Source organism: Thermobia domestica, chromosome 8, assembly GCF_964235325.1.
Source record: "Thermobia domestica chromosome 8, izTheDome1.hap1.1, whole genome shotgun sequence".
Taxonomy (NCBI): Eukaryota; Metazoa; Arthropoda; class Insecta; order Zygentoma; family Lepismatidae; genus Thermobia; species Thermobia domestica.
Window position 1 is genome coordinate 44,229,305 of NC_137461.1, and position 15,624 is coordinate 44,244,928.

The 15,624-nt window shown below is 38.7% G+C and overlaps 1 protein-coding gene across 4 annotated transcripts in view; it reads left to right on the forward strand.

The window, feature by feature from the left end:
• Positions 1 to 15,624, forward strand: part of LOC145692849 (uncharacterized) — a 118,670-nt gene that overhangs the window by 68,876 nt on the left and 34,170 nt on the right. For 2 of the 4 annotated variants that reach the window (XM_081768363.1, XM_081768364.1), the window contains exons 3-5: positions 1,507 to 1,681; positions 9,218 to 9,391; positions 14,168 to 14,266. In XM_081768363.1, coding sequence (XP_081624489.1) covers positions 1,507 to 1,681; positions 9,218 to 9,391; positions 14,168 to 14,266 — 448 coding nt within the window. The remainder of the gene's footprint in view (positions 1 to 1,506; positions 1,682 to 9,217; positions 9,392 to 14,167; positions 14,267 to 15,624) is intronic. The other 2 variants (XM_081768367.1, XM_081768366.1) reach the window with 2 other exon arrangements.

Below are 15,624 nucleotides of genomic sequence, written 5' to 3' on the forward strand. Positions count from 1 at the left end.
AAAGTACCTGGAGCGCTAGGGAGCAGGGAATCTGTTTGTACGGCTGTGGACAACACAGATATGTTTGTTCTTTCTCCTACTCCCAAGGAAGCCTGCGCGCACCTCGCTGGGACATTTACAGCTCACAGATGACGAGAAGAACCCTAAAACAAGGGAAGCGGGGAAAGGTCAACGACACGGTCAAGTCCATTTTCGGTTTTTGAGGTGTGGTCTATACTCAGATGTCGTCTGCCACTCCGGGTAGTTATTTGTGTGCTATTCCGTGGTGTCATTTGAAACCCCCGTGCGAAAAGTGGGCGAGCCCATACCTACGTCACACTACTTCTGCTAGGGTTCTTCTCGTTATCTGTGAGCTGTAGTGTTGGTTGGCTGTCATTTGTAATGGAGCTACCACTTGGTGCTACTGCCAAGTGCGAAGTCCACACAGTTATTTTTTTTTTTTTTGAACTGCAAATAGCTTTCAACCGATTGAAATATACCACCAATATATCACCGATTGAAATATATCGCCAATTGACGGTGTATGGGGAATCAGGCATGGATATCGAAAACGTATGCAACTAGTGTAGGGAGTTTGCAGCTGGCCGTACTAAAATTCACGACCAACAAAGGAGCGGGGAAACCGTCGATTTCTAACGAGACAGTCGCGAATGTTGACTAGCTCCTGCTTGCTAAGTTGAAAGAACGTTTGGCCGGCGAAGTGAATGACAAGGTTCAACCGTTCCTAAAACACATAACTGGGAGACATTGGCATACAAAACTGCAACAGTACGTACAAAAATGCATCGATCGGAATAGCAATAATATAGAAAAATATATAGATGTACACTCTTTGAAATGGCGTAAACATTATTGAAAACAAACGTTTCTTTGCATTTCTAAAAAAAGTGACATTACTTCTTACATTACCCTCGTATTTACTTTAAACTTGATAATTTCAGTTGAATTATAATGTTCTTAGTTCGTAATACGATCTTGAGTGCGTGAACAGGAACAACGTTATATTGGTATGGATTATCAACAAAGTAAAACCTATTGTATATAAATAAACCAGTTTTACGTTCCACGGTTATGCTGGCGACGCTAACGGAGATGGTGATGATGAGAAATGAATGAAATGGTGGAATGAAGAAACTGGGAGAACCCCGAGAAAACCCACGCACACGTTATTTGTCCATCACAAAGTCCACTTGGCCCGAGCTGGGATCGAACAAGGGACCCCATGCACCACAGGTGAACACTCTACCACTGGCCCCCTCCATTGTATAAAATTTTACGAACAAACTATATTATATATCGTATCTAGAATTAGCATGAATAACTAGATAATTGAGAGTATTCGGTGAGTGGAAGAATGGCAACGAAGAGGGCTATTGATCTCGCTAATTGACCAGTTCTCTGACAATCTTAGTTTAACGATAGAAAATCAGATTTCAATTATTTCATAGTAATTACTTTTGGAGACAACATCCTGATTATAATACACATTTTGTCTATGTATTTTAGAACTACAAGGGCGCCGTTTCGTCTAAAGACAATTTCCTCTTCCACGTGCGGAACAGCAATGATATAGTGGAACCAGGCTCCACCCTTACTATGACCTTCTTTCTTCGGTTTCCTTCAGGAAGTGAAATACCGGAAGTGGAGAGTGTAGCTCTAAACGGAAAACCTATTTGTCCTGGTAAGTTCAGCTTTCAGTATCATAATTTCAACAGCTTTACCTCCTAAAAAAGTTTCAGTGCAATCTATGTTATTGTTTATAAACGTCTTCTTGGACTGTGTGTTACTATTATTTTAGGCCTAATTCTACTATATTTGCTTGTTTGTTGCAGTGGCGGATCTAGACAGTGAAAACTAGGGGGTGGCAGCCAGAAACTAGACTATGATAGGTATATCATGAGTTTATATAAACTTCCAAAATATATAAATAATAGCTTAAATTACTTTTGTCAGTACAAAACTGGGGGGCCTAGGCCCCCGGTCCCGGGCTAAATCCGCCGTTTGTTGCAGTTTAGTGTCGCTTTTCAGCACCAAATCTGTATGAGACATGGACCTACGGTTTCATTAGGACTAAATTAAGAATTAGATTCCTGGGCTTTCAGCATCTATTTCCATGTTAGACCGTCACGTATGAGGGATAACTACGCTACGTAGTACAACAGTACGTTGTATATTTGTATAATTTTACTACTTATAAATCCTTACTTTATTTGGGCGTAAGATATTTTAAAATATGTTCTAGGTTGATTATGTAATTAGAAGAAAAGAAAGACCAAGAAATATGTTAATTATAATATCGATATAAAAAGATATTCATATGTTTTATATGTTTTAAATAATAGGATTTTGGAATGTCGTTGTCAGGACAACATATATAAATAAATGGATTTTTATTCAACGGAGTTTGACATTTTAATGGCTCAATAATCTTAAAAGGAACCGTTCTAGTGGGACCATCTATAGTTACATGTGGAATTCGAACCATTCTAACGCATTCAAATTTTGCCACTCTCTCACCGGAAATCGAATTCGGAACCACGTTTACCAAATGCGTACGTGCTAGCCACTAGACCATTGTACAGTCAACGACAAAAGTTCCTTCCGTTTGATAAAATTAGTTTCGTAAATAACTTTTGAATGAAATGACAATTTGAGCACAGTTTTCAGTAAATAAAAAAATGTAATTTTCTTTACGTTCCAGCTATACCACCGTTATTCCTAAAAATAAATTTTACCAAACAGAAAGAACTTTTGTCACTGACTGTACAATCATTTTAAATGTAGCCGTAATATGGGAACCTCTCTTTTACTTGTATTATCTCTGTAACCTTATTCCTAACTTTTATTACAGGAAAACAGTTATACAGATACTTAATAATAAAATGAAAAACATGCAATTTGCCAGATTAATACGACATTGGACCACCTTTTCCCTTCACAATAACACTGATGCGACGTGAAATGGAGTTATAGAGGTCGCGAATGGTAGCAAGTGAAGTTATACGATTCCGCATGCAATGCGTCACTCAGTTCTGTAAGAGATGATGGAAGTGGAAATCTGTATCCGGTTCGTATCTCTAGAATAAACTACAGATGTTCAATTACGTTCAGATTCGGGGATTGGGCGCTACAAGGAAGGTGTTCAATTTTATCACGCCATTTCCTCAAACCATTCTGCAGCAACTCCAGTTGTGTGAAAGTGCGACGCCGATTATCATCCTGGAATATGGTATAACTTCCCAGAAAGTAAACCTTAAGGTGCACATGGTTCCCTAAAATTTGAACATAATCACAGACAGTTACATGACCGGTAAGCGTCAACGCAGGACTCACTAAAAACAGGATATTGCGATCCACAGCATCACAAAGCCGCCACCATGTTTGACGGTTAAGCGGAGACATTGCAATTCATACACTTTTTTGCGCATCTGCCACACACAAACGAGACCTGTGGTTTTAAAGTAGGTGAAGATAACTCATTCGACTGTATCACGTTTCCAGGCACTAGCGATCCACCATGCATGATCGCGGTACTATTTGCGTAGTGCTAAAGCGATATGGTTTATTATCAGCGGTATCACTCGTGCAATCCAACTACGTATGTCCATATCATGTAAGTCCTCGCGGACTGTATTGTATATACAGGATATGGGAGGTGCAGCTTGAATTCCTCCATCACTGCACTACAGTCACATGAGGATTTTGAGTGATAATCCGCTTTCATGTTCGGCGGGACCTCTCACTGAGAGTTTTCTTCCGACCACTGTTTCTCTTCGTCGATATGGTTTTCGCAGTGAGTTTCGTAGACCAGCACGTTTGACACTGTCTTTCGCAACACACTCAACACACTTGCCACTTTCGTCACGCTTGCACCATATAACTGAACGCCAACAATTCGCCGTCTTTGGAAATCAGAGAGATCACCTATTTTACACCATCAGTTTCAGCTTACTGTACACCGTTCAGCAACAACCCGGCGCTGAGGTCATCGTCTGACGTTGCCAGCCCAGACACCTACCATGTTTCTAGCTCCAGATGTTTTCCTTAAATTAACAAGTATCTGTATACTATTCGCTTACTTGAAGTTAATTGACCAACATGAGCTCACTTGTGACTATGTGGTTAGCATACGGGTCATCGATGCAGCAGACCCCGAGTTCGGCTCCCAGCGAGAACTTATGTGCTTAAAATTCCACATTTGTAAGCCAACTAGCATCTTGCAACCTACCTATTGCGTGCAAGTACAGCTTTGATAGAAACGCAAGAGTCAAATTATTTTGAACATGATTTACAATTTCTATAATTCATATTTCCTTCTATCGCAAATTTTTACATCTTAGTAACACATTATAAATCTCGGCATTCTTTACTTTTTTGAATTACTTTCTCTAGGTTTTCAAATCAATCTAAATTTGATAGTTGTGCAGTCTTGTTGAAAGAAAAATATCTATATCTTTTTTGAAATACTTATATTCTTATTAATGAATTGAACTTCATAAGACATAATAAACACTTCTGACCAGAGTATATACACTTGTTTATTAAAAACTAAAATACAGTGTAACGGTTTCGACAACTTAACGTTGTCTTCATCAAACACTAACTGAAAGAGATATCTTAGAACGTGGATATTTATACTAAAAGTGAAAGTCCTTGTGTGAATGGGAAGCCACCTGGGTCGTACTTCCCCGGGCGTCATCTTTTGGCCACCTGCCCTGACTTAATTACCCTCCCACCTGTGTTTATCTTTTCCAGACATATCTGTTGTTTATACTTGACACAAGGACTTTCACTTTTTAGAATAAATATCTACGTTCTAAGATATCTCTTTCAGTTAGTGTCTGATGAAGACAACGTTAAGTTGTCAAAACCGTTACACTGTAATTTAGTTTTTAATAAACAAGTGTATATACTCTGGTCAGAAGTGTTTATTAATTCTTTAGTGAGTTCCATTGTCGTGATGGATAGAGTTTCATAAGACAGACGTGAATCTTTTTTGATTGAGATTTTTTTAAAGCCAAAGCATCAACATTTCTTACTTCCAAGTGAGGCCTTTTAAAAGAGATGAGTGGAGTTTCTAAATATGATTAACGGTCCCGGGTTCGATTCTTGGTGGGGACATTCAGTCGGAACCCCATCAGGACGTCGCGGTCGGAAAGAGGGATTGCCGCCGTCGACGGTGGCGGGCCGCCGGAGGCAGCCGGCACCCGTCCGCGGCGGCACGACGATCTACTTGTTCAAAGTTGCCGACCTTTTGCCGAGGCAGCAAGCGGTCGAAAATCGTCAAGTAAAATTCCCTTTGCCGACTGTTGCCGACCGTCAGAGCCGGCAAAACAATCGGAAAGGCCTCTTTCCGACCCTCTGCCGACTCCTTATGCCGACCTCTTTTCGACGACGGCGCCGGCGCATTTACTGCGCCTTTACGGTTGTTTGCCGACTGCTCGGCAAGAGAACTTTCCGACGGCGGTGCTGGCGCATTTAATGCTCATTTCCGGCTGTTTGCCGACCGCTCGGCAAGGCAACTATTCGTCGCAGTCGAAAATCGCGCTGAAAGAAGCCGGCGTCCGGCGCCGGCAATCCGACCGCGGCATCTGGTCGGCATGGACAAATTGTCCGACTATTGGCGGCAGAATCCTGATGGGGAAAGATGTAAAAGTCTTCTCAGGGCAGTCATCTTAAGTGAGGCTTATTCTGGATTTTCCTCATTTACACCAGAGAAATAGCGGGATGGTATCTAGTATAGAGGACCCAAGCCACTGACTTCCTTCCTTCCCCACTTCCCCGGTCAGTGTGGTCGCTGAGGAACGTCGTCCTTCATACTTGACAGGCTAAACTGGCCATAGATGACGAAAGTCCAGAAAATACATAATTCCCAATTCCTGAATAATAACATTATACATTTTGGTCTGATATCCTTCATCCCCCCCATTTAATCTGGTCTCACCCCCTGTCGTCATAATCATCCAACACTCATCTCGACCTGACAGTCTATCCTCCCTCATTTTTCAACTCTGACTTGCTCCTCGTTTTCCTGAATTGCGAGGATGGCCTACAACAAAATAGCTGAGTTTCGTCTCCAGTCGCAAGGATCGCCCATGAGACACGAGCCGCGAGGATCGCCTATGAAACAAGAGGTGAGTTTCATCTTCAGCCACGAGGATCGCCTACAAGACAAAAGCTGAGTTTCGTCTCCAGCCGCGAGAATTGCTTACAAGACAAGAGCTGCGTTTCGCCTACAACTGCGAGGATCGTCTATGAGACAAGACTTGAGTTTCATCCCGAAAAGGTGTGAAGAAAGTGATATCCCATTTCGGGAAATGTATATGTTTCTGTCTCGTCTCGTCTCACAGGCAATCCTACTAACCACTCCCATACGCCAAGTAGAAGGATAAGGGCCAACATAGATGAGGTTAGGATAAGTCTGGTTTACCTCTTATGCAAAGGCTGGAAAATCAGTCCCTTCAATGATTCTGGTGTACTGTAGAAAAAAAAGTGTCGATTGTTGGACTCATTTCAAACGTCGCCGAATCTCATGCTGCCTATCCAGTACTCTTTCTCATAGGCAAATGTATAGTGGCTCAGTGGTAGAGAACATATCACTGTTAAGAGAAATTGCTGAATCGATCCCAGGCCACGCGAACTTATTGCGAACGTATCCATTGTTTTGTTATACAGCTCTATGAGCCCTATCAAATGCATTAATTAGTTCGTCTCACCTTCGTGAGGAAATTACCTACTTCCCTTGTATAGGTTAATTTAACATATAGTGTACCGTTCTCATGCCGTGTCCACCGTGTCCGTGCCGTGGTCCACAAAGTTTCTTTTCACAGTTGGACATTGAAAATTCATTGGGTTGCCTTTTTCAATCCTCACATGACGTGTAGTGTCCTTGCCTTTACTCTCCCATGCCCCGCCTTCAAGAGAAACAATTTTGTTTTCAACTCGACAGCCGTGATCCTTCGGCTTTCCTCGGAATACTCGAAGCGACACGAAGTTGACCAGAACCAAGGAAAATGATGTAGAAAGCAGTAGCGCGACGATATGACACGGCACGGAATGCTATGTGTAAATGGTCGCGGCCGTGATACGGACGGATCATGACAAAGGAATGACGTGGGCGGGCAGGCACCTTATGCGTGAATCACCCCTAAATTACATTGGAAAATGAAATGAAAGCTTTCAGTTTAACGTCCACCGATTATGACTGCTAAGAGACGGTAATGATGAGAAAAGAATGCAAATGGTGAAATGAAGAAAGTGGGAAGAAACGGAAGAATCCCAAGAAAACCCACGAACATGGTGTTTGCCCACCACAAAACCCAGTTGGCACAACCTCGGATCAAACCAGGGTCTCCACGCACTAGAGGTGAACGCTTTAAAAGTGATCCACTGTGCCTGCTATTAAATTACATTGAATTGCGTACGGACGTGTGTATGTTGTCATTTCAGCCACTTTAATAGTGGTTTAAGTATACTGTTTTGATGGCTTGGACTACCACTAACCTTTATAGCATCTGTACATTATTATTATTAATAATAATAATGCTATTATTAATAGTGCTATTAATATTATTATTAATATTAAGAGTGCTTTCTTTCACTCTCATCTGTCGTATGGCATACTATTATGGGGTAATTCTTCCGGGACACAAACAGTATTTAAGTGGCAAAAAAGAGCGATAAGAACGATAACAGGAATTCCAGAGAGAGAATCTTGTAGACATTTTTTCAAAGATTTTGAAATAATCACTATCCCGTCCTTGTACATATTATCGTGCCTTATGTATATCAAAGAAAACTGTACAAATTATGTTACTCGAAGTAGTATTCACTCACACAATACAAGACGCAAAAATGAAATAAATATTCCCCATGTGCGGCTGTGCAAAATTCAAAATAGTTATAAATATATAGGGATGAAATTGTATAATCTATTGCCACTTAGAGTGAGAGAAATGGAGTTTAAAAATTTTAAATGTTTTTGTAAAAAGTGGCTCTTAGAAAAGTGGATATATAGTATTTCAGAATTTCAGGAAGAAATTTCAGGGTTAGAATAGAAAAGTAGTACTAGGTAAAATATAAAATATTGTATTGATTAATTAAAATTGTAAATATTGCATGTATGCGAACTTAAATTTTGACGTTGTCTATTACAACATCATGTTGCTTAACGACAATAAATTCTTCTTCTTCTTCTTCTTCTTCTTCTTCTTCTTCTTCTTCTTCTTCTTATTCTTATTATTATTATTATTATTATTATTATTATTATTATTATTATTATTATTATTATTATTAATGGAATTTAGTTTCCACGTTATTATACAGTCTTTAAAATAAGAAAAACTAACAACACTTTCTCTTTATCAAGTAGATAAATATGATTTTCTTTTCACTAGCAACACTTAGGGTCTATATTATCTTATTAGTATTACGGAAAAATGATTGTACATTTCAACCTTCATTTGTTTCATGAAATATTCCCACACTTTCCTTTGCATAGGTGGTAACCCTGATTACCAGAGAAAATGGAAGTTGTCTGAGTAATAAAGAACACTGAAATAGGCGATTACCCAACGAAGGAGCCTAAATCTGTAACAGGCTTGGCAACAAAACGCAAATAATGAAACAAGTATTATAACTACTATGACAACTATCGCAAAATACTATAAAACACAAAATTTTCGTTTCGTTGACGCAAATCGCTAAGAAACGAAGCTCAAGGTGTCTGAGACAATTCCCAGAGACCCCCAAAATACCTTATTATTACACATATAATTTTCCCACACTCTTCGCTCATGCCCAAGAAACCGATTTCTCCACAGGCAATTACTGTTACCTGGCAACCTGTTCGTACGCTGTGGGAGATGGAGCGAAGGGGAATGCGGTGATACAATTCTTGCTGTAGTAGCTAGAGAGTGGTTTCTGCTGCGTTGTCACAGCGAAGACCTCTTAAGTTAGCGAGTTAGACTGCGTGCAAAGAAGTTAGTGGATCTTTCTAAATACATACAGTTGTCAGAAACTTGTATCATTATTATTACTACTTACTGAAGATACTAAAGTATAAAATTATCAATATAATTTAGTTTGTATAATAATAATAATAATCTTATTTTATAATATTCTAGAGCTACGCGCATAAGGAATGTCTATGTTTTGTTTACTTTTACTGAAGATATTGAGAAAATAAATCCTACTAATCTTTATTGTTATTTTTCAGTAGAAAGAGTCCCCAAATATGACTACACAGAAGTTCTTAGAAAATCTCTGCTGTTTTACGAGGCTCAACGATCTGGAAGACTTCCTCGCAACAACAGGATTCCTTGGAGAGGAGATTCATGTCTAGATGACAGAGGTATTGATGGAGAGGATCTCAGTGGGGGTTACTACGTAGGTACGTAACCCTGAAAGAATAATTCAATGCGTGTTATAAACACAATTTGGTGGTCAAGCAGATTGGAAATTAGGTACACTGGGTAGATAATTACGTCAGAAATAACACAGGAAGAGCATCAAATCTGTTCAAGTAATGCTGTACTGGGTTGGTGAAATTGAAAAGGACCGACTGAACATGATACTTTCAAAGGAAAAACGAAAATGAAAAATATGCTGTTTAGCGTTTGAAAGCCCAAAATAATGTTTCGGAATATTTACTTTTTAATTTCCATAAAAGAATAAAGAAAATTGTTATACTTTGTTCACAAAGATAACAAAATATTTTACTCTATCTTGCATATTACATATACTTAGAAGTTTTTTTTTTTTGGTTTTGTTTGCGTGAACACTGCGTACCTTCATACTAGTGTTAGTTTTAATCAAAACATGTTTCAAATTTACTAATAGCCTGTCAACTTCATGATTACTGTTCCCCGGTGCCTTATGTACGCAAAAATTACTGTTGGTTTCAAATACACTTCCGGGAAGAGGGTTTCTGGGAGGTGGCCAACCGTCCCTTACCACGAAGCTAATGTAACTGAAATTGCGATTACATGTCACTCTTGTACAGGGAATATTCTCTAGCCAATTGTGTCCATTATATCCCCCCCCCCCTCTATCATATTTTGATAGTTATTTCTTCTGAATAAATTTTTTGGAAGAAAGCTTGGTTGTATTTCCAAAATCATTTCTCACTCTTCACTCTTTGGGTACTAACAAATCTTTGTTATTGGTAGAACAGGGGTGCTAAAAGGTGAGTTTTAGGGCTTTGGATACGCCCATGAGATTTTAAGTGGAACACATAATTTATCATTGAAAAATGGCCCAATCAACGTTCAATTGTACTAATGCTTCCTGGAAGAACACTAACCGTAAAATAAAACTTAGCGTGAATAATAATTTAAAACAAGTGAGTTTGTTTTCACAGTTATGAAACCACAATATATTTCCAAATGGCGTATGCGAATTCAATTTTGAAACAAATTTATCAACAACATTGAACCTTCCTGCTCCAATAGAAGGATAATATGAGAGACGGAACTTATTAATCTGATGCTATGTCGATGCCAAAACAGTTTGTTGATATGCCTTACAATTATTACTTATATATGAATTAATATCGAAAAGAAAGATATACAATTTGTTACTATTTTCGGTTGAGAACTAATCTATCTTTTGGAGACTGAATCCATATAAAATATGGTTTGTAGTCTCATATTACCATCTTTTGGAGACTGAGTCCATATAAAATATGGTTTGTAGTCTCATATTACCGTTTTTGTTCTATGGGAATAATTATTGAAACTATAAGCATCGGCACAAATCTGTTTTCAACATCGGCACAAATGGGAAAGAGGGTTAGAGCATTCCCCTAACACTTTTCAAGCGATTTTCAAATTATTTAAGAAGTTGAAAAACAATGCTGTGGAAGATGAGGGGACACCAGAGTTGTCTTCAACTTTGGGAGGTAAGCAGATTTGAGGCTTATTTAGGGAGGGGGGTAGATGAGACTTACGTTACGGTAGATTGATCTGATTCCTGAGATGAACCTGCTGTATATTATATATCAGGCGATGCAGATGAAGTAGTGGTATATATGAGCATTACAAATGAGTACCGTGAACATCTTCTGAAATCTGAATACACGCATATTTATAGTTGGTATGTTTCTACTGAGGCATCCACAATGATTCACATTAAAATTTTAGGACACTTGTTTTATAATAATATAAATAATGAGTTTCCCAAAACTATGATGAAAGAAAATTATGTATGACGCAAGAATACTCTTATTTGTGCAAAATGGAAAACCAAGAAAAATCAATTTCATCTCAGTTTTTATTTTTTGTGGCAGTCGGACACAAATCGTCACACTTACTCGGAAAGGTTCTTTTCAAATTGGATTGTTAGAGAGTCTCCCAGTTCCGAAACATGTCCACCCATTTCCCCGGGATTTGTACCCGTATCTACAGCTGAGACAATTTTCCAGCATACCTTCCTCTGCCACTTATTGCAATTTGTATCCAAGTAGCGGGAGCGGAATTAATACAGATTGATGTGACCTAAATGCGCCAGGACACGAAGTTCAGTTTGAAATATTAAAGAATACGATTCTTTTTTTAAAAAAGAAATGAAAGAAGCCGAGGGACATCAATTTCATTTCACTTTCCTTTGTGGCAGTCGGACACAAATCATCACATTTCTCCAGCCCAAAAAGCACATTTCAAATCGAGTTTTTTTGTTTTTTTGGTGAGTTTCCCTCGATTCCAAGATTGGGATACATGTCCCCCTCATCCCCTCTGGATTTGCGCCAGTGACTGGAAGTAGCGTATTTCTACCTCTTCTGCTTGCATTAGAGTAATAAAGTCGAAGATGGAACCTTTTCTTATGGTATTAGCTCCAGTTTGAAAACCACTTCTTTTCGTGAAGTGGAAGAGGCGGAGGTAAGAAAATGGAAGGAAAATATACGGAGGTAGAGAATGATTCTTATTTGATTCGATTGCACGGAATAAGATCCAATAGTGGGGCTTTGTTAATGTGGAAACGAGCACTCGAATTTCTTATGATAGAACATAGTAGAGTCAGCTAAAAGCGCAATAGAGGAGTTAATTAACACAGCTCCTAACATACTATATTAGGATTGTTTTAAAAGCTACTTAATTCTGAACGTAGAGTTTCCTGGTTTATTTTCAAATACATATCTTCATGTTCTCAGAAAACGGATTTTTCAGAAGCATAAAACAGGATTTTCAAACAATAATAAGATACGTTAATTACTTCTCAAAAAATTTAGTTTAATTGTTATTCGGGACAGACGCTGCATATTTATTTTGAGGAATGAGTTTATAGATTCTAGTTTTACTTATCTCTCAAATTCCTCAACTTCCAATTGTTATAGCAAGACAGAGCGGAAACAATTTCCTTTTCTGGCGTTTTGAAGCTCCTCAGAACTAAAACTGAGAGAGTAAAAGAGAGAAAGAAAAGAAAATACTCTGCTGCATAGAATAGTATGGAGCGAAATGAAGGAGAAAGCTATTAGATAAAGACATATTTTAGGAAGATAGAAATCTAACAAGAATATGTAGAAAAGACGCGTTGCATCTTTCGATCCTACCTTACAACATCGTGTGAACATCACAGCTGGTGGTGAACAACATCGTGTGCTTTTATTTGCAAAAATTCCTCCGTTTCCTTTCACCTATTCCCTTTCCATCAGAGCTTTCATAATTATTTCACTTTAATTGATCATCCATCTCCTTTCGTCCAAATTAAAACGAAATTTTTGAGTTTTACGTCCCACGCTTATGCCGGCTAGGTTAAAGGAAGCGATGATAATAAAAAATGAATAAAATGGTAGAACGAAGAAAATGGGAAGAAAGAGGAGAACCCCGAGAAAATCCACGCATATGGTGTTTGTCCAACACAAAGTTCACTTGGCGCGAGCTGTGATCGAACTAGGGACCCCATGGAACAGAGTTTTTTTTTGCCCAAAGGGTATAAGCGTTGAACGTTAAATTAAATATTTCATTTTTCTCCTACATGGGCTAATTTCGTCTTATGCACTAAAAAATAAACCAATTAGATGTAAGTCTCATTTCGAATGGAAACCAGTTAGTGACATATTTTAAGCTGAAATAGTCAACTAGAAAAGCAAAGTACCAATGTTTGTTAGTAGAAGGTGATTATATACGAAATGATTTTGTTGTCTGCAAATCGTACAATGCAATAGACAACTTAATATACTCTTGGGAAATGCTACGCAGAGAAAAAGAACATATGTGGTGTACGTAAAATGCAGGCTTCATGCGTAAATTCTGTAGTTTTGGACTTAACGTACGACTATATGTAACATCCTGCACCAAACGCATAACTGAAACAGTATGTTTTATAATACTTTCCGTATAAGTGTTCCATCTATACGTACTTTCCGTATGAAAGAAAGAACTGTATATAGGTTGTAAGGAATACTTTCCGTAGAAGTGTTCCATCTATACGTACTTTCCGCATGAAAGAAAGAACTGTATATAGGTTGTAAGGAATACTTTCCGTATAAGTGTTCCATCTATACGTACTTTCCGTATGAAAGAAAGGGCTGTCAGGATCTCACATACAGATGGACGCATGTAGCATATAGCTGACGTGTGTAACATACGTATACGTGTAATATACGGAAGACTTGTTAGATGTCAGACATCCTTCAGCGGCATGACGTAACATCTAAGTGGGTAAAGGGCAGTACGTATGTAGCATATGGATAACGTATTTCCTGTACAGATATGCGTAGTAAACATAAGGTTTCCGCACATTTATACAATATGCTGATGTCTAGATAACGCATTTTTCTCAGTGTAGAAATTTGAATTATATCTAACAGAGAGAACCAGGGGCGGATCCAGGACCGACTTCGGCGGGGGGGGGGGTGTTGGGCTGTCATACTGCTACTTTTAAGGGCTCCAAACTTTGGAATGGGTTTTATTTATATATACAAAATAAGAAAGTTTCCTCTTCTGTGGGGGGATTGCCCCAATCATTCCCCCCTGGATCCGCCCCTGGAGAGAACCATGTGATATATTTGTTTCGCTTTTTTCTGGGAAATTTTTCTATAAAATGAATATTGTAAATTTAATGTTTCCACAATATTTTCTGATTTCGATATGAAATGTAAGATTATGTGTAATTGATTTTTTTTTTCGAATATAATTTAGAAGCTTTAATTGTATTTGTTCTTTCCCAGCAGGTGGTGGATACGTTAAATATAATTTTCCCATGGCTGCTGCTACGACTATATTAGCATGGGGATTGATCACTCACCAAAGAGGATATGAATTAGCAGGTATATTGCATAATTTCGTATTCAGTTTTAGTGTAATTATTATTATTTTTCACAAATTTGGTATTACTGGTTGCATATACTTCACCTGTTAGTTGAAGATTTTGCCGCAAGAGGCACAATATACTACAATCTGTTTACGCCATCTCCGACTGAATTATGAACTTTATGCACAAGCACTGGCGGATTAAACCAAACGTCTTGGGGGGGGGGGCTCTTTGTTGTGGAGTGGAATATGTTCCCATAAATTACCCCCCTCCCCCAAAAAAGAAAGGTAAAACGGATTCAGGAAAAGAGGGTAAAAGATATAATTGCTACGGAATTTTCACCACTATGCCCCTTCCCCAAAACGATATTCTGTCTACAGGCCTGGTCGTGGCTATGCTTTACTAAATATTTCGCTAGAAAAATATCAGGTTAAACATTTCTTAGAACGCTTATAATGTTTCTGTATTTTAGTAAAATGAATTAGACAAAAGGACAAAAGAACTTACGACAAGTTACAACGCAAAACGTGCTTTTTGGTGAATACCACCCAAGGCGTGTCTGTGGATATAATATTGTCGCGATCTACGACAATGTTAATGTGACATTCAAAAGTGCTAGTCCTCTTACTTTCTCCATTCCACCATTTCATTCATTGTTCATCAGCACCGTCTCCTTTAGCCTAGCCCGCATAATCATGGGACGTAAAACTCAAAAATTTCATTTTCATTTTTTTCCATTCAGCCGCTTTTCGCCAGAACGAGATCGCAACCACGTTTTCAGTCGGTGCAATGTGGATTAAGATTGTTATGCACTAGCCGTATCGTATGCACAACAGTTTTCGAATAGTCACGCGAAGATCTTCGTCACTGGTGGCCAAGGCTTCCAACGCAGTCCGTGATAGAGTTTTACCTTCCTCTTTAATTCTCTTCCATTTAGAAGTACAGATTGTAAATTCAGAACTAAGGAGGGAAAACAGCATTTTTTCTTCAGTTCCGATAGTTTTGTAAAGTCCGATAGTTTTAGAACGCGGAGGTGTTGCTCAGAGTTTTGTCAGTTGCACGTGTTGGCAATAGAATGTTGAGCCCGTATACGTTTAAAGCTTCCGGCGCAAGACGCATTTTGATGTCTTCTACGACCGACTCTATCAACGGAATGTAGACAGTTCTTCAGTAGTAAGATGTCGTGTCATCTGCCCTGAAGTGAGTACGATGTGTTTGTCTTTGGGTGAGATGAGGAGCTCGAATCTGCACGTCGACACTGGCAGCCATTCTGGATATTGCTTCGAAAATTGCCTTGAATTCTTCTTTGCTGTTTGAACGCTTCTTGTTTAATGCTGCGATAGTGTCCTGAATGACATCTGACGCTGCGTTCAT